The sequence below is a fragment of the Panthera leo genome, chromosome F3, assembly GCF_018350215.1.
Source record: "Panthera leo isolate Ple1 chromosome F3, P.leo_Ple1_pat1.1, whole genome shotgun sequence".
Taxonomy (NCBI): domain Eukaryota; kingdom Metazoa; phylum Chordata; class Mammalia; order Carnivora; family Felidae; genus Panthera; species Panthera leo.
The window spans coordinates 17,506,118-17,524,934 of NC_056696.1; the positions used below are offsets into that span (position 1 = coordinate 17,506,118).

General features: G+C 44.9%; 1 protein-coding gene across 2 annotated transcripts in view; it reads right to left on the reverse strand.

Moving 5' to 3' along the window:
• Positions 1–1,515: 1,515 nt before the first annotated feature.
• KIAA0040 (KIAA0040 ortholog) overlaps positions 1,516–18,817 on the reverse strand; it is a 43,466-nt gene continuing 26,164 nt past the window's right edge. The window contains exons 1-2 of one of the 2 annotated variants that reach the window (XM_042924662.1): positions 14,612–14,654; positions 1,516–4,798 (exon numbers count right to left, since the gene is read on the reverse strand). In XM_042924662.1, coding sequence (XP_042780596.1) covers positions 4,366–4,665 — 300 coding nt within the window. In that variant the 5' untranslated portion in view covers positions 4,666–4,798; positions 14,612–14,654 and the 3' untranslated portion in view covers positions 1,516–4,365. Of the gene's footprint in view, positions 4,799–14,611; positions 14,655–18,817 lie in introns of those variants that run through there. The other variant, XM_042924661.1, reaches the window with a different exon arrangement.

An 18,817-nucleotide genomic window follows, 5' to 3' on the forward strand; every position in this document is an offset into this window, starting at 1 on the left:
GCACACCGCCACTGGCAGGGCTGAGCCTGAGCAGGTGCAGATGGTGGCTTTGGCTCTGGCACACACCCCCCAACCAAGGTGGGCAGCGGCTGTCCCTGCCTTTGGTTGCTGGACAACGGTCCCTGGTCGACACTGGAAAGTTTTGGAAGTCCTGGAAAGAACAGAGACCTGCATGAAGAGTCTCTTCTTGGGCTGTCATGGAGTGTGTGGCAATGGGGAAGGGAGCCCAGGAACCAACTAAAACTACAGAAATGTCAGCCTACCTTGGGGGAAACAAGACGAAGGGGGAGCGTGTGCCATAGGCCTGTCTTCCTAAGCCCTAGCTGAAATGGAGTCAATACGGTGTTTTAGCAGCCTGTTTGACCACTTCCCCCATGAGCCTCTAGATCTGTGCTCTGCAGGATGGTAGCTGCTAGCCACGTGTAGCTACTGAGCACTTGAACTATGGCTGGTGTGACTCAGCTACTGCACCTTTAATTTTATTGAATTTTAATTAATTTAAATAGCTACATGTGGCTAATGGTACCATGTTAGATAGAGACATTTCCATCTTATCTACTCTGTCGGACAGCCCTGTTCTACAGGGCTTCTGCTGAACGGCCAGCTGAGCATCAAGGGAGGACTCTGGAGCATCTGAATCATTCCATTTCACAACCAATGCAAAGCCGTTGTCCACTTGAAAAGAAGATATGCGTTTTATACATACATACTATACAGACATACGTGTGTGTGTGTGTGTGTGTGTGTGTGTGTGTGTGTCTTCCTATCTGGCTATCCATCTATGTAATAATGTAAATACATATCTATGTATCCATGTATGTATCTAACAATGTGTGTATATACACGTATGTATGTGTGTGTGTGTGTGTATGTGTGTGTAGGTACCTACGTATTTAACAATGAATGTACCTAACTATGTATGTATCTATCCCCCCAGCAGCTACTATAGAGACTTCTGATCTCTCCCCTTCCCAATACTAGATTTAACTTAGAGGTCTATTTCTACTTAGTTTTTGCTATTTTCCCTTTTCCTTTAAGAAGACATTGACTGACCTCATCGAAGGGAACGCTCTCTAAGAGTTGCCAAGGAGCGTCAGTGTTTTTCCTGCAGCCAGCACCTCTGAGGGTGTCTAGTCTCTGAGGTGTCCTCTCTGGAGGCAGTGATGTGAGAGCCTGGTCCTGGTCCTTTGACCTATGACTCTGTCAGGGGGAAGACAGTGTCCAGGGACAGCTGGGCCTTTTGTGTCCTAGCGGGAGTCCATGCCTCTGTCATTTCTGAGTGATGTCTGGGAGAGGGAAATATTTACTGTCAAGAAAGTAACTGATGCCAGCAGGTAAGGAGGCCAGGCGCTGCTGTCTTCCAAATATTTTATTTAAATAAATTTTTCTTTTGCATGTGTTTGAATTTTCTAGAAAAAAAGTTCTGACAAACACTATACCGCTTGGACCATTTATACTCTTCTTGAGAAGGTGACTGCCCTTTCTCTACATTCCCCACTCCCCCGCCCCCCCCCCCCCCCAAGAAATAAAAAAGCCACCAGAATACATTGAGCAGCGGGGAGGAGGCCTTCTCTGATGACGGTGGATGAGTTTGGCTGGAGTTGTTCAGATCTCGGCCCGGGGACTCCTCCCCAAGCCTGTGCTGGCTGGGGAGAAGGAGTAAAAGTGAAGAGGAATAAGGGGTGGACCCGGGGTGGGGGTGCCGGGAGAAGCAGGAATGAGACGAGGAAACATGGGAGAGGAAGATAAGGATGATGGGAGGAACAGGGAGTGACTCCAGTGACTTCACGGGGCTCCTTTCATGGACCCACTTACTCAACAGAAGTTTGGGGGCCTATGGCACCCTGGATGGTGTTGGGGGGACCCTGGTGAAGGCTATCAGGGAGGCAGCGGGGGTGGGGAAAACATAAGCCTCATTCAGCATCTGGGTCTCCTCAGTCCTGGGCTATGGAAACAAGTGAGAAGAGAGCATCTGGGTGTTTCGCGCCTGGAGGTAGTTCAAATCCATTTGATTAGGGGACAGTGGGGTGCTGCACCTGGACACGGAGGCCTCGTCCCGGCAATGACAACTGACTGACTGCCGTCTTAATTCAAGCTAGCAGCCAGTTGCCATGGCAACCATGTTACTTGTGTGGTCCCGGATCCGAGCGATCCTTTCTCCTAGATCACATCTGACACCCAGCCTCAGCCGTCAGCTCCGTGTCTCCCCAAGGTCATCCGTCTTAGGGGGGCAGGAAGGGCGTGGGGAGGCATGAGCATTTGGTGTGGGGCGATGAGCAATCGTCCTGTGATGGGAAGGGGACAGCCAGCTACTCCATGACGAGCCGTCCGTGTACAAGGGGACAGCCAGCCAGAGAGTGCTTCTTTCTCTGCTAGAAGGGGCTTATGACTAGGGGGTCTGAGCAGCCAGGGCATTTGGGGCCACCTGGTGTGAGAAGGTGGATGCGACTGGTTTTAAAACACGGGAAGGCCTGAATTCTGCCTCACAGGGTCGCCGGTTAGAAGACGGATGCAGCAGTCGCCGTGAGACGCCTGCCCCCACAGGCCTGGAGAATACCTGGAGGGCAGGTGAGTACCAGGCAGCCCAAGAGAGCAAACGGAGGACATTTTGCCATGAACACAATCCTGCAGAATTTAGCTTCTTGCTACTATAGATATCATAGTTTAGCTACATTGTTAATTAAATTGCAATTTTACTGCCTCCTAGAACTGCTTCTGTGGGAAAATATTTCAAGAGAGCTACCCAGCAGATTTGCAAGTGACCTTTCAGAGCACAACCCGCTTCCAATTTGGGAATTATACATCTTTGTCATACAGTCACAATACAATCAAAATACCAACCATCTCCTCACATATGTGGATTAACTCGGCCTCCCAACCTCAGCCTGGTGGGGAGACACTCGCCTCAACTCAGTCGTGGATCTCGGGGCGCACAGGCCAACCTGACTGTCGATTCTGTGCATGCCTGTGAGGCACTCAATACCCAACTTCCATCCGTTGGAGCAATCAGTGGGCTCAGAACAGAAGGTCACTCGGGGGGATTGGCGAGGTATTACACGTTGGCCCTCAACATCATCACGTATCCAACAGCATCCACAGACAGTTCTGAGTACCTACTGTGTGCAAGGCACTTGCCTGAGCTTCAAGATAAATATTAATAAACCTCTATATAGCTTCGCTCTACTTTCATTTAAACTCTGTAACTTCTGTATCCCATCTGCAACATGCCACACATCCATTACAACCTTATGAAATTGTTTCCAGTGTGCCTTCCGCGAGACTGTACCGGATATTGCCTCAATTCCTTCCCTGCTGAGAAGCTTTGGTTACATAGGAAATCCCTAGGTCAGGTGTCTGTCAGATGTAGCATCTCCTTCCCGTCTGTAAAACATTGCACAGGCTCACAACTGCAGTTCACGGAAGTGAATGGAGTATCCTTGGTTTCCAGAACATTCTAGAAGTCACCACCAAGAGCTGTTAGTTTGTGCTTGGAGAGGGGCACCTTGCTGAGTGGTTCTGGGGGTAGCGTCTCAAAAAGAGGTCTTAGACAGCATTCGATACTGATCCATGGTGATGGGGACCTTGTCATGAGTTGCAAGATACAGCTTTCAATGGATTTTGATCCACCTCACTTGAAACTTTTTCTCCCATGTGAGAAACACAGGAACTTGGCGTGTCTGTATCGATGCACAACCTGATACAGTTGTATATTGCTGGAGTGCCCAAATACGAGGATTTCCAGTAAAAGGTTGTGTGGGGATAGGAATAGGAAAACACATATCTCTAGCCTGAGTGGCGTATGGAGTAGACAGTGGACAGGTACCTTATCTGGGTATGTAATTGTGCACGTGTGCCCGAATCCGGCCAGGCCTTCCTATGAGAAATTTTTGGGAGAGAAGATGATGTACTTGTACAAAGTAGGTCGTCAATGACCATTTGATGAACAGAATATATTTGCCCAGGTACCTGTTGCCTGAATTCACACGCGTGTGTATATGTGTGTGCATGGGGGCACTATTGTGTGCATGGTGGGCATGTGTGTGCATTTGGGAGACGTGTCAAGATGTATGGACAAACGTTCCTTGTACTTTTGCGGATGGAGCTTGCGGGATGCAGGTGGAAAGGATGCCTGAGTCTGGGGTAAAGAGCATTGTTATCGGACACATAGCTGCCAAGACAGTGCCCAAGAACTGTCCATATTCTTTCTGGGGTGTCCTCCACGGGGACGCTCAGCCTGAGGTTCGTCCCTTGGTTAGTTCCTCTGTGGACACGAGTGCATCACTTTGGGCATTGCTGCTCTCTAGCCCGTGTGTAGTTGGAAGGTGGCTTAGTCCCCGAGGAAGGACGCCTCTGCTCCTTGCCTAACTAGACAGGCAGTGATGGCCTCTTTTCCATCTGGAGAAGCTTGGGCTGAGCAGAGATCCAGAGGTCTTCCTCGGCCTTCCTCTTCTTCTTTTTCTTCTTCCCTTTGTTTCGCTCCGGCTGTGGGCCACTCTTGCCTGGCCGGCTCCAGCAGCAGTGGCAACAGATGAAGATGAATGTCATGACCACTAGTAGTGGCAGCCCCAGCAGGATGCCCAGGCAGATGGTGTTAAAGAGGCCCTGTTGGTGTTTGGTCAAGATGGTGTCCCAAATGATGCTGAAGAAAGAGCTGATCTTCTCCATGGCGCCGGGCTAGGCTGGGGCCACAGGAAACTCGTAGCTCACTAGAAAGTCCTGGGCTCAAGCTGAGACAGCCTTGTCCACTTGCAATTTATTCCTCTTCGAGCCCTGGGCTTGGGCATGCACCTGTTACCAGCTGAAGAGAGCAAAACAGACAATTCAAGAGAAACGCAATGGTAACGGTCTACAATTTTTAACAACGACGTATTTTTGAGGCTTAGGAAAAGGGACGGAATTGAAGATTTCCAGAGTTCGCTGAAATTGTATTGAAACCCAGTAAACAAAATAAATGCATACATTTAAGTAAGTACTCACTATTCTTGTACACGCTCTATTGGGGATAAGAATTGATAGTGTATCAGACCTGGCTCATCGCGTGTGCTCAGCATTTGGTGGATACGTGAATCAACGTGCGGATTCAGCGTTCCGGGTAGGGGTTGGCGCCTCTGTAGGAGCGGTTCTCCATCTTTTCTCCCTGCAGCTCATCTGATGGGCGTTGAACCCATACTCCTCACAGGACAGCTGTGTCTCACTTTCTGTGAACACACGTGCCATTTTCCACACATACTGAAGCTTAAGCACAGGACAGAATATCTGAGTCTTGCCGCCTGTCACAGGGGCCTGGACCTTCCCCAGGCTATGAGGTCAGCAGTCCTTGTCCTGCCTCAGCCCTGACTTCTTTACTGTCCCTTCACGCTCTCTTCCCAGCTCCGTCTCCTCCCTCTTCACATCCCGCTCCTGTGCCCAAAGAGGACTCACCGAGCTTTGCGGTGGGGGACCATGTGCTGGTTCCCTCTGTTTCTCTCCTCGTCTCCCTCATCGCTCTCATCTCTGCTTCCTGTCCCCCAGCTGAATATTCCCAAGACTCCTGCCCTGCCTGTGCCTGTTCTTGGCATTGGAAAAGGAGTCCCGCAGGCTGCTCAGCAATGGTGTTTAAAAACTGGGATGGGGGTCCATACTTCCACCCGCAGCTCAACTATAGCCGGGACTGTTCCGGTTGCTTATACAGAGTGGCCCTTCTTCCACCGGTACCCTCTCCACCTCTCCACGTGTATCTTAAGCCTCAGCTCTCAAGTGTAAGGTCTTACAATCTCCTTCAGTTCTGGAATCTACAGGTTCCTATGTGTAAACAAGACTTGGAGGGTAACATGGTTCAAGGCAATTCAAGAGGCCTTCTGGTACAAGACATTGTCTGGGACCCAAAGATCAAAGACCCGTTGATTTTCAGCTGGAGAACTTAGAGATCATTGCAACCAATGCTCTCACTGAAAGATTAAGACTCTGAGGCCCAGAGTGGGGAAGGGACATGCCTAAGGCCACACAGAGGTGCCACAAACACCCAGAGTTGGGGATAATGGGTCAGTTTCTCTTCCAAGGCTGCTGGGCAATCAGAAAAACCAGGATGATGTTACTTTATATTTGTGTTTTACTTGATACTTTTCTAACCACTTTCACATGAGTTATGTTTTTAAAGAGAGAACAGGATGTTTATGGAGAAAACTGCTGGGGACCCAGGTTCACAATCATTATGAAGTCCAGGTTTCATTCTGTCACTGGGACATAAATGTGTGGCCCCTCCTGGGGAGTGTGTTATACTCAGGGGTTGTCCACAGAAGTCTAATTCCTTGGATAGCACTCTGTAAGTTCCGCACGTGCCTGTGTGTTCACTCAAACTCCACCCGAACTCAGTCCTAGCCTTCTGGCATTTGGGCTCATGCCCTGAGGACGTTATCTACACACTTTACGCAGTTGTATAAACGGGTGCCTACTGCTGTACCGCTTGGTCCTTGAAAGTGAAGTAATGCTATATAATGGCCCTGATATGCCGGTCACCATCCTGGGCACTCTACACCTATTGGCCCATTTTGTTTCATTACGACCTTAGGAAGTAGGTACAGGTATTTTCCTCATCTTTACAGCTGGAGAGACAGAGGCAGAGGTCACACAGTGAGTGAGTGGCAGAGCTGACCTGACTGATTCTGGGGCGTTTGACTCCAGATCCCCACGTTGCGAGCCCTTCATAGGTGTCGCTCTGAGCCTCCTATTCCTTTGTGCAGAATTAACCCGTTTTGGCAAGTAGCCCAGGATTTATAGAATCTTACAATACTTGGCTATTCCCCAGATTGACTTAAAAACGTTTATCCCAATCTGTTGTGGAAGAAGACTGCACAGTGATTTATTTCCCACTGTTAGATACTTCACAAATGCATGAAGATACATACAATAAAAATCCAGTCCTGCTCAAGGGGAGGTTTATAGAAAGCATATGACTGCCTGAACATAAACTCAACTCGCAACAAAGAGAAACATTCTGAGAAGTCACACCCCTTTGCCAGAGGCTCCGTGTGAGCCCCTCAGAAGCCCTGGAACATCACGTGCCGTGGATATGCTCACACGCCATCAAGCCCACAGGCTCTTTGTCGAGAAAAAGCACCCTTGGGTATCTTCCCCGCCCCCTGCCATCAAGGCCAATCCACTGACTTGCTCCTTCTCACACACTTGGGTCTCTGGATTTCCCTTCTTACTTTGTGGTCACCTTTGCTTTTACTTCAGCCCTTGTTTGGCCCCATATTTTTTTTTTTTTTTGGCCTATCTGGAGGGATTTCCATGCTCTCTTGAGGGAAGACTTTGGGGGCTTTTCACTAATTTGATCCACACATATATTTTCCTGGGACCAAATGCTCCTCATACCGTATTTCTAGGACTCACATTAGATACCACCACCACATTTGTTGACAAACTACTCTGTGTCAGATGTCATGCTGGTCCCTGCAGGGAACGTAAATGCATTAGGAGCCCACTTTTCGGTTCATCTAGGGAAAGAGAGGAAGGGCTTTGAGCCCTTGGAGAATATTAGGGCAGTTTTCATGAAGGTAGAGCCACCTGAGGAGGACCTTGAAAGATGAGCAGGACCTTGACAGGGAAACATGGGTAAAAGGATGTTCAAAGATTCTAGGCAGAGAAACTTCTAGAATATGGCAGGAGAACAGGCTGTCTTCTGGTGAGCCTGGGGTTCAGGGTGGGAGAGGGGAGGACTGTAGATTGTGGCCAAGGTAGAGAGGGCCTCCATAGGGTGTGTATTTATTTGGGGTCTTTATTTATTTTTATTAAAAAATTTTTTTTTTAAAATTTACATCCAGATTAGTTAGCATATAGTGCAACAATGATTTTAGGAGTAGATTCCTTAGTGCCCTTTACCCATTTAGCCCATACCCCCCTCCCACAACCCCTTCAGTAACCCTCTGTTTGTTCTCCATATTTAAGAGTCTCTTATGTTTTGTCCCCCTCCCTGTTTTTATATCATTTTTGCTTCCCTTCCCTTATGTTCATCTGTTGTGTCTTAAAGTCCTCATAGGAGTGAAGTCATATGATATTTGTCTTTCTCTGACTAATTTCTCTTAGCATAATACCTTCTAGTTCCATCTGCATAGTTGCAAATGGCAAAATTTCATTCTTTTTGATTGCCGAGGAATACTCCATTGTATATATACACCACATCTTCTTTATCCATTCATCCATCAATGGACATTTGGGCTCTTTCCATACTTTGGCTATTGTTGATAGTGCTGCTATAAACATTGGGGTGCATGTGTCCCTTCAAAACAGCACATCTGTATCCCTTGGGTAAATGCCTAGTAGTGCAATTGCTGGGTAGTAGGGTAGTTCTATTTTTAATTTTTTGAGGAAACTCCAAACTGTTTTCCAGGGTGGCTGCACCAGCTTGCATTCCCACCAACAATGCAAAAGAGATCCTCTTTCTCCGCATCCTTGCCAACATCTGTTGTTTCCTGAGTTGTTAATTTTAACCATTCTGACAGGGGTGAGGTGGTATCTCATTGTGGTTTTGATTTGTATTTCCCTGATGATGAGTGATGTGGAGCATTTTTTCATGTGTCGGTTGGCCATCTGGATGTCTTCTTTGGAGAAGTGTCTATTCATGTCTTTTTCCCATTACTTCACTGGATTATTTGTTTTTTGGGTGTTGAGTTTGATAAGGTCTTTATAGATTTTGGATACTAACCCTTTATCTGATATGTCGTTTGCAAATAGCTTCTCCCATTCTGTTGGTTGCCTTTTAGTTTTGCTGATTGTTTCCTTCACTGTGCAGGGACCTTTTGATGAGGTCCCAGTAGTTCATTTTTGCTTTTGTTTCCTTTGCCTCTGGAGACACGTTGAGTAAGTAGTTGCTGCGGCCAAGATCAAGGAGGTTTTGCCTGCTTTCTCCTCGAGGATTTTGATGGCTTCCTGTCTTACATTTAGGTCTTTCATCCACTTTGAGTTTATTTTTGTGTATGATGTAAGAAAGTGGTCAAGGTTAGTTTTTCTGCATGTCGCTGTCCAGTTTTCCCAGCAACACCTGCTGAAGAGATTGTCTTTATTCCTTTGGATATTCTTTCCTACTTTGTGAAAGATTAGTTGGCCATACATCTGTGGGTCCATTTCTGGGTTCTCTATTCTGTTTCATTGATCTGAGTGTCTGTTTTGTGACAGTACCATACTGTCTTGATGATTACTGCTTTGTAGCGTAGCTTGAAGTCTGGGATTGTGATGCCTCCTGCTTTGGTTTTCTTTTTCAAGATCGCTTTGGCTATTCGAGGTCTTTTCTGGTTCCATACAAATTTTAGGATTATTTGTTCTAGCTCTGTGAAGAATGCTGGTGTTGTTTTGATAGGGATTACACTGAATATGTAGATTGCTTTGGGTAGTATTGACATTTTAACAATATTTGTTCTTCCTATCCAGGAGCATAGAATCTTTTTCCATTTTTTGTGTGTCTTCTTCAATTTCTTTCATTAGCTTTCTATAGTTTTCAGTGTATATATTTTTCACCTCTTTGGTTAGATTGATTCCTAGGTATTTTATGGTTTTTGGTGCAATTGTAAATGGGATTGATTCCTTGATTTCTCTTTCTGTTGCTTCATTGTTGGTGTATAGGAATGCAACTGATTTCTATGTATTGATTTTATATCCTGCGACTTTGCTGAATTAATGAATCTGTTCTAGCAGTTTTTTGGTGGAATATTTTAGGTTTTTATATAGAGTATCATGTCATCTGTGAAGAGTGAACGTTTGACCTCCTCCTAGCTGATTTGGATGCCTTTTATTTCTTTGTGTTGTCTGATTGCAGAGGCTAAGACTTCCAATATTATATTGAATGACAGTAGTGAGAGTGGACTTCCCTGTCTTGTTCCTGACCTTAGGGGGAAAGCTCTGTTTTTCTCCATTGAGGATGATATTAGCATTGGGTCTTTCATATATGGCTTTTATGATCTTGAGGTATGATCTTTCTGTCCCTACTTTCTTGAAGGTTTTTATCAAGAAAGGATGCTGTATTTTGTCAAATGCTTTCTATGCATCTATCAAGAGATCATATGGTTCTTGTCCTTTCTTTTATTGATGTGATGAATCACATTGATTATTTTGCAGATATTGAACCAGCCCTGCATCCCAGGTATAAATCCCACTTGATCGTGGTGAATAATTTTTTTAATGTATTGTTGGATCCAGTTCACTAATATCTTGTTGAGGATTTTTGCATCCGTGTTCATCAGGGAAATTGATCTGTAGTTCTCCTTTTTCGTGGGGTCTCTGTCTGGTTTTGGAATCAAGGTAATAGTGGCTTCATAGAAAGGGTTTGGAAGTTTTCCTTCCATTTCTATTTTTTGGAACAGCTTCAAGAGAATAGGTGTTAACTCATCCTTAAATGTTTGGAAGAATTCCCCTGGAAAGCCAACTGGCCCTGGACTCTTGTTTTTTGGGAGATTTTTGATTACTAATTCAATTTCTTTACTGGTTATGGGTCTGTTCAAATTTTCTATTTTTTCCTGTTTCAGTTTTGGTAGTATATATGTTTCTAGGAATTTGTCCATTTCTTCCAGATTGCCCATTTTATTGGTATATAATTGCTCATAATATTCTCTTATTATTGTTTTTATTTCTGCTGTGTTGGTTGTGATCTCTCCTCTTTCAGTCTTGATTTTATTTATTTGTGTCCTTTCCTTTTTCTTTTTGATCAAACTGGCTAGTGGTTTATCAATTTTGTTAATTCTTTCAAAGAACCAGCTTCTGGTTTCATTGATGTGTTCTACTGGTTTTTGTTTGTTTGTTTGTTTGTTTGTTTGTTTTTTGGTTTTGATAGCATTAATTTCTGCTCTAATCTTTGTTATTTCCTGTCTTCTGCTGGTTTTTGGTTTTATTTGCTGTTCTTTTTTCAGCTCTTTAAGGTGTAAGGTTGGGTTGTATATCTGAGATCTTTCTTCCTTCTTTAGGAAGGCCTGGATTGCTATATACCTTCCTCTTATGACTGCCTTTGCTGCATCCCAGAGGTTTTGGGTTGTGGTGTTATCATTTTCATTGGCTTCCATGAACTTTTTAATTTCCTCTTTAACTCCTTGGTTAGCCTATTCATTCTTTAGTGGGATGTTCTTTAGTCTCTAAGTATTTGTTACCTTTCCAAATTTTTTCTTGTGGTTGATTTTGAGTTTCATAGCGTTGTGGTCTGAAAATATACACGGTATGATCTCAATCTTTTTGTACTTTCTGAAGGTTGATTTGTGTCCCGGTATGTGGTCTATTCTGGAGAATGTTCCATGTGCACTGGAGAAGAATGTATATTCTGCTGCTTTAGGATGAAATGTTCTGAAGATATCTGTTAAGTCCATCTGGTCCAGTGTGTCATTCAAAGCCATTCTTTCCTTGTTGATCTTTTGATTAGATGATCTGTCCATTGCTGTGAGTGGGGTGTTGAAGTCCCCTACTATTATGGTATTACTGTCAACGAGTTTCTTTATGTTTGTGATTAATTGATTTGTATATTTGGGTGCTTTCACATTTGGGACATAAATGTTTACCATTGTCATGTATTGTTGGTGGACAGACCCCTTAATTATGATATAGTGCCCTTCTTCATTTCTTGATACAGTCTTTACTTTAAAGTCTAGATGGTCTGATATAAGTATGGCTACTCTGGCTTTCTTTTGTTGACCATTAGCATGATAGATGGTTCTCCATCCCCTTACTTTCAATCTGAAGGTGTCTTTAGGTCTAAAGTGGGTCTTTTGTAAACAGCATATAGATGGATCTTATTTTCTTATCCTTTCTGTTACCCTATGCCTTTTGATTGGAGCATTTAGTCCATTGACGTTTAGAGTGAGTACTGAAAGGTATGAATTTATTGCCATTATGTTGTTTGTAGAGTTGGAATTTTGGGTGGTGTTCTCTGGTCCTTTCTAATCTTTGTTGCTTTTGTCGTTATATTTATTTATTTATTTAATCTTTTCTCCCCTCAGAGAGTCCCCTTAAAATTTGTTGTAGGGCTGGTTTAGTGGTCACAGACTTGACTCCTTTAACTTTTGTTTGGCTGGGAAACTTTTAATCTCTCCTTCTATTTTGAATGACAGCCTTGCTGGATAAAGAAGTCTTGGCTGCATATTTTTCTGATTCAGCACATTGAATAAATATATCCTGCCACTCCTTTCTGGCTTGCCAAGTTTCTGTGGATAGGTCTGCTGCAAACCTGATCTGTCTTCTCTTGTAGGTTAAGGGCTTTTTTCCCCTTGCTGCTTTCATGATTCTTTCCTTGCCTGAGTATTTTGTGAATTTGACTCTGATATGCCTTGTTGATGGTCAGTTTTTGTTGAATCTAATGGGAGTCCTCTGTGCTCCTTGGATTTTGATGTGTTTGTCTTTCCCCAGGTTAGGAAAGTTTTCTGTTATGATTTGCTCACATAACCCTTCTACCCCTATTTCTCTCTCTTCATCTTCTGGGACTCCTATGATTCTGATGTTGTTCCTTTTTAGTGAGTCACTTATTTCTCTAATTCTTTAATTTTTTTTTAACATTTATTTATTTTTGAGACAGAGAGAGACAGAGCATGAACGGGGGAGGGTCAGAGAGAGAGGGAGACACAGAATCTGAAACAGGCTCCAGGCTCTGAGCGGTCAGCACAGAGCCCAACGCGGGCTCGAACTCACAGACCGCGAGATCATGACCTGAGCTGAAGTCGGACGCTTAACCGACTGAGACACCCAGGTGCCCCTCATTTCTCTAATTCTTAAATCGTGCTCTTTTGCCTTAATCTCCCCTTTTTTTCTGTTTCATTATTCTCCATAAGTTTGTCCTCTATATTGCTGATTCTCTTCTGCATCATCCATCCTTGCCACCGTGGCATCTATTCGAGATTGCAGCTCAGTTATAGCCTTTTTTGTTTCATCCTGACTAGTTTTTACTTCTTTTATCTCCACAGAAAGGGATTCTAATCTATTTTCGACTCCAGCTAGTATTCTTATTATCGTGATTCTAAATTCTGGTTCAGACATCTTGCTTGTATCTGTGTTGATTAAGTCCCTGACTGTCGTTTCTTCCTGCTCTTTCTTTTGTGGTGAATTCCTTCACTTCGTCATTTTGAAGGGAGAAAAGGAATTAATGAGGTAAAAAAATTAAAATAAAAAAATATTAAAACAAAAAAGGAAAAAAAACTCAAACGCAAAAAAAAAATCGAATAAATGATGCTAGATCCTAGGTGTGTTTTGCTCTCGGTGTTGAAAGTGGCTTGATAGATTAGAAAAAAAAGGGGGAAAGAAAAGAAAAAAAAGGAAATTGTTAGAAAATTTGAAAAAATGAATACACTGAAGTAGACTAAAATGAAATGATAGAAGTAAAATAGAAATGAAAAATTTACACAAGAGTAAACAATAAGTAGAAAAAAATTAAAGAAAAATATTTTTAATAAAAATTGAAAATAAAAATGAATTTTTTCTTTTTCTGTATTAAAGAAAAAGAAGAAATGAAAAAGAGAAAAAAGAAAAAGAAAGAAAACTGAATAGATGGACCAGCGAACAGACTGAAATAAGACTCAAATTACTTTGTTTTCCCCTAGAAGTCGAACTATGAAGCGCCTTATAGTCCATAAAATAAGTAGGTGGAGAGCCGTGTTCCTGAAGAGCGAGGTTGGCCCAGTTGGGCGGGGCTTAGGGTAACGGCTCCGTTCTCCACTAGATGGCGCTGCTTAGCTTCCTGGGGTGGGTTGTTGTGGCCCTTGTAGGTGCATATGCGCATGCGCGGGAATGGTAACAATGGAGTAACCCAGCTACCCGGTCTCGTGTCGGAATCCTGCTCTCCCCAATCGGCAATCGCGCACCCGTCCTTTGTCTTCGGCTTCTGTCTACTCCCTGCTTTTACACTGTCCGTGACCAAACAGCACCTCCCTCCTGGGTTTTGTCTCAGATGCGGCTGTTTTTCCCAACCCGTTATTTCTGAGGGACTGTGACTTTGATCTGTTCTGCCCGTCTGCGGGAGGGTCTCACTGAGCCACGTCTGGGTGCTGGCCGCACCCGGGAACGTTCACGGGACCGTGCTGCTGCCGACACCCAGAGACTGAGGCCGGGTGCCAGCCCACCCCAGAGAAAGTTCGCGAGATAGTGTAGCAGCAGCGTTTTGGGGATTATGGAAAATCACAACACGCATCTGGCACCAGGCTTCACCCTTAATGACATTGTTCCAGCACCAGCGAATGTGGTTGTTCTCCCGGGTCCACTGGCGCCTTGCCTTTGGGGACTCACACAGCTTCTACCAGGTGTCCTCCCAGCAGGGGAACCGCCTCTCCCCGTGTGGCCTGAAGACCCCCGGACTCCACTCTGCTCCTGGGGATTCGCCCTTCCCACCCGAGCACCGCCAGGTATGGAGCTGTGGCATTTCAGCCTCTGCGCTCCCTCTGTTACAGTCTTAATGGAATTTAAACCCTCTCCTCTCTCCTTTCTCCTTTTTGCCTTTTTAGTTCAGTCCCTGTGGCTGTTTCCACTTTTCCACTTTCTCTCCAGCTGCTTTTGGGGGGGGGGTGCTTTGCCTGTATCCCCCCGCCCCCGTCTCCATCCTCTCTCCGCACACAACAGTGGCCCCCTGCCCTCCGCAGCTTCTGTCTCCCCCAGTTCACCTTTCCGCACCACATACCTGCTGAGTTCTGTGGTTCAGGTTGTGCAGATTGTTGTGTTAATCCTCAGATCCGTTTTCTAGGTGTGCAGGACGGTTTAGTGTTGGTCTGGCTGTATTTCATGGACGTGAGACACAAAAAAAACTTCCATGCTGTTCTGCCATCTTGGCTCCTCCTCCTTTTTAAAAAAGTTGTTAAATGTTTATTTCTGAGAGAGAGAAAGAGCACAAGCGGGGGAGGAGCAGAGACAGAAAGAGGGAGATACAAAATCCAGAGCAGGCTCCAGACTCTGTGCTGTCAGCACAGAGCCTGATGTGGGGCTCAAACTCATGAACCGTGAGATCATGACCTGAGAAGTCAGAAGCTTAACCGACTGAGCCACCCAGGCACCCTTGGTGTCTTTATAATAGTAGGATGCCCTTCAAGAAAAGATAAGGGCCTGAGAAGCGCTGGAAAATGTTTTAAGAGAGCTCTTCATCCATTTAACAAACATTTATTGAGCACCTAATACATGCCCCACACTGTGTTAGGTATTAGGATTCAGTGAGGAAAGCTAAAGACATGGTTTCTGGTAACATGGGGCCTCGTATATTCCAAGGAAGTTGTTATTATTGAGGAATCATGTCATAAAGGACAAATAAGCAAATTTCAACTTAGGTTGCTTAGTTGGCTGAAATAGAAGCATGCATTTGAATTATGTTTATCTCAATGTCTCAGGCCCTCCTACCCCTCCCAACCTTTGTCTCAAGCTCGTCCATCCTATGACACCTAAAATAGCCTTTGAATAAATAGATTTCTTTTCCAGCGAAAGCTAATTCGATAATTCACTTTTGGATTCCTGAAGGTACTTATTTGAGTCTACTCTCCATATAGCCAAAAAGAGTATTCATTAACATTTGGGAACCCAGTCTGGGGAAAATTCAATTAAAAAGGTATTCTTTATATTTTTTAATCTAAGAATTCTCTTCCAGGCCCCCCAGGTTACTTGCTGAGCTCTGCTAATCTATACTGTTTCATTAGTATTTATGAGCCTCTCATTGTTAGCATTTCCAGGAAACAATCAAATATCTCCTTGGTGGTATGAATTAAAAGTTTGAGCTTCCACAGAATGTTTTGTAAAAGGAGCCAGACTTCGGGCCTTAGAAATGCTCTCTGGGAGGCACCATTATTTTGTTGGATCTCAAGTATTGCTGACACTGTTTGAAAGATAATTCATCTATTCTTATAAAACCAACAACAGGCATTAACCAAACACGATTGTTTGATGATTGTTGTTATGAGGGTTGGTGAGAGGAAAAAGAAGGGGGGAAAGTTACTTTCAGTTTCCTTAAAACCAAAAATTATTCATCTTTATATTCTCCATAGTATCTCACTGGAGAGAGAGTCATTCATTCATTCTTTCTCCCAAGAAGCTTCGATCTGTCCATGTTGATGGCTAACAATGATCCCAAAGTCAGGAGACCTGGGTTTGAGCCCTGGGTCAATGTGTGTAACCTTGGTGAGTTACCAAACCTTAGCTACAAAATGAAGCTAATGAGCTTCCCTCGTAATGATGTGGTGAGGATTAAAAGAGCTCAATATATTTAATGCATTTTGTAAACTGTAAAATACTATAGAACATAATCTATGAAATAGTGAGTTATCTCCAGATAGCAATGGATTAATTCTAGCCTTGAGCTTTCCTTTTCCCTCCCTTACCTCCATACCCAATCATCATCATCAAAGAACCATAGGCCCCCACCCCATCCAGATGAAGAGAACTTCACAGGTAACCTTGCTGCTTATGGCGGTCAGCAGGTCTGCGGCTGTAATTCTAGACTCTGGCATCCGTCAAGAGGGATGGAGAAGGGTTCTTTGAGGGAATCTGTTGGTGTCTAGAGGATTATTGATCTCATAAAGTAAGGCCTGGGGAAAATACCTAGCCCTCGGTGGGCCCAACCCCTCTCCCTGGCTTTGGAATCCCTGGAAGTGTACAGGGATGGGTCTTTCCACAGAGAGATCTGATCCATCCCTGAGAGCCAAGAGCCTGGTTTTCCTTCTGGAGCTCCCCAGCAGGGGGCAGAGCATGCTACTTTGCATTTAGTCTCTCTTTGTTCCTGATTGTTAGATGACATAATACATGTAAAGCTGTAGAATAGTGTCTGTGGGGTAGTAGATGCTTTCTAGAAATGTTAATGATAAAGATCATGATAGTACCCAGTTAAAATCCCTAAGAGCAACTCCACAGTGACCTCCAAATGGTCCAATTTTTTTGCCTCCTTTAAGGGGTAGGGTGAGGTGGGAGGTTCAGGTTTCTCTCAGAACCTTAAAAGATTCCTCTGCTCAGCTGCTGACTCCAGGGTGTGCATGGGGTGGGGAGGGGGGCGTCTTATAATTGAAAGTTGGCAGCAAAGACCTCTCCTTGGCCTTTCCTCAAATGCTTCCATTGACTTTTCTACCTCATGCTGTGGATATCACTGTGTTGCTTTAACTCTTCACCCAAGGATGGACTGCTAGCCAGGCTGGCTGCTTAAGAGTCACCTAGGGCATTAGTTAAGTGCAGATTCCTGAGCCCTGCTCCTGGAGACACTGATGCAGTAGATCTAGGGTGAGCCCTGGAGTTTATGCTTGTAACAAATAGCCCGACGGTTTCTGGACAATTGTCAGGTTTAAAAGCTGTTGTATAAGCAAGTTGTTGCATCAGCATAGGAGCCTTGTGTTGAATGAAGGAATGGGTCATGGGTGAGAGGAGGTGGAGATGAGGTTTATGTTTGTGCACAGCAGCACGGTGGCCTGCTGTGGGGGGGCCTCTTTAGGCATTACCTCTTGCTCTCGTGTATTCAGAGCATCTGGGCCAAGACTGCTTTCCCAGAGGTCACAATTCAATGCGGTAAACATTCATTGAACACCCACTATGTCACCAGCCCTGAGCGCTTTCCAGTTGAGCAAAGAGGAGAGAGAAAAATAGCAGAAGTATAATGTGATGAGTCCTGTGGTCAAGTTCTGTGTAAAGGGACATGAAGACAGCCCAGGGAAAGGAGTAAACAATTTGGTCTAGAGAGGGTTACAGGAAAGAAATGAAAAGGAAATTATAATCAGGGCAGGTGTCTGCTCAGTGATTCCTTCAACGACTATGTATGGAACACCTGTTTCATGCTGAGAACTGTGTTGGGTCCTGGGTGACCGGGAACAAGCGGACTGGGTCCCTGTTCGGGTGCTCAAAGTCTAGTGTGGGAAGCAAACACTCATCAGAAAACCCCACATACAGGTGTGAAAATAGCATACGGGAAGTGTGACAGAGGAGAAGCCCATGATGCTTTCAAGGAGGTGGGGCAGGCTCTGGGTGGGGAGGATTCAACCACGATCTGAGCAAAAACATGGTCAATTACAAGAGCAACACATGGTCAGGGTGTCTATAAAGTCTTGAAACATAGAGTAAACTCATTTAAAGCATCTTCAAGTAATATGCTTGATAGGTTTTTCTTCAACCCTCAGCTACCTTTGCAGGTGAAGTGTCTCTAAATTGGAAGCCATGAGTTCAGTTGCTAATGAGTTATAAAGTGTCCCCCAAAAGTCTAGAAGTATGTGTATTTCTAGGGAAATATGTGTTTTGTGCCTTTTCTCAGTCAAACAGTTGGAGCCACTGCTTCTTCTGAAAAGGACGTGAAATGACAGTGTGGCTGAAGTCAGCAGCAGCGAGTGGGGGTGACAGTGGGGTGACATGAGGCCCACGAGGCATGCGGCCCCCACACTCACAGGGCTTGTAAGCCGTGTTAGTGGCTGGTGTATGCTGCAAGAGCCATGGGGGGTAAGCAAACGAGGGGACATAATCCATATGTGTTCTGCAAAGAAGAGTATTGCTGAGGTGAGAGGGGACAGGCTGGCAGGGACAAGAGTGGGAGGCAAGATTACAGTTGTTCAGGGAAAATGGCAGCAGGGATGAGGGCGAGGGTGGTGGCGGAGGGAGGGACAGGTGGGCTGACTGGGGCGTTCTCCTATGGACGGTGGGAGAACTCTTGGGCAGAGGGGCATGAGGCAGTGTCCCAGGCCGTGCTCTGCTTTTCCACGCCCACCCCTAGTCCCTGGTCAGGTCTCCGAGTCTGCCGCGTTTTATTTTTTTCAATATGGGAACCTCATCCGTCTCTGCCTGACTCCCTGCCATTTCTCCTGGAGGTTTAGAACATCTTATTAAGTCCCAGCCTCTCCAACCCTGCCTGCCCAAACCTTGCCCCTGCAGTTCTTGCAAA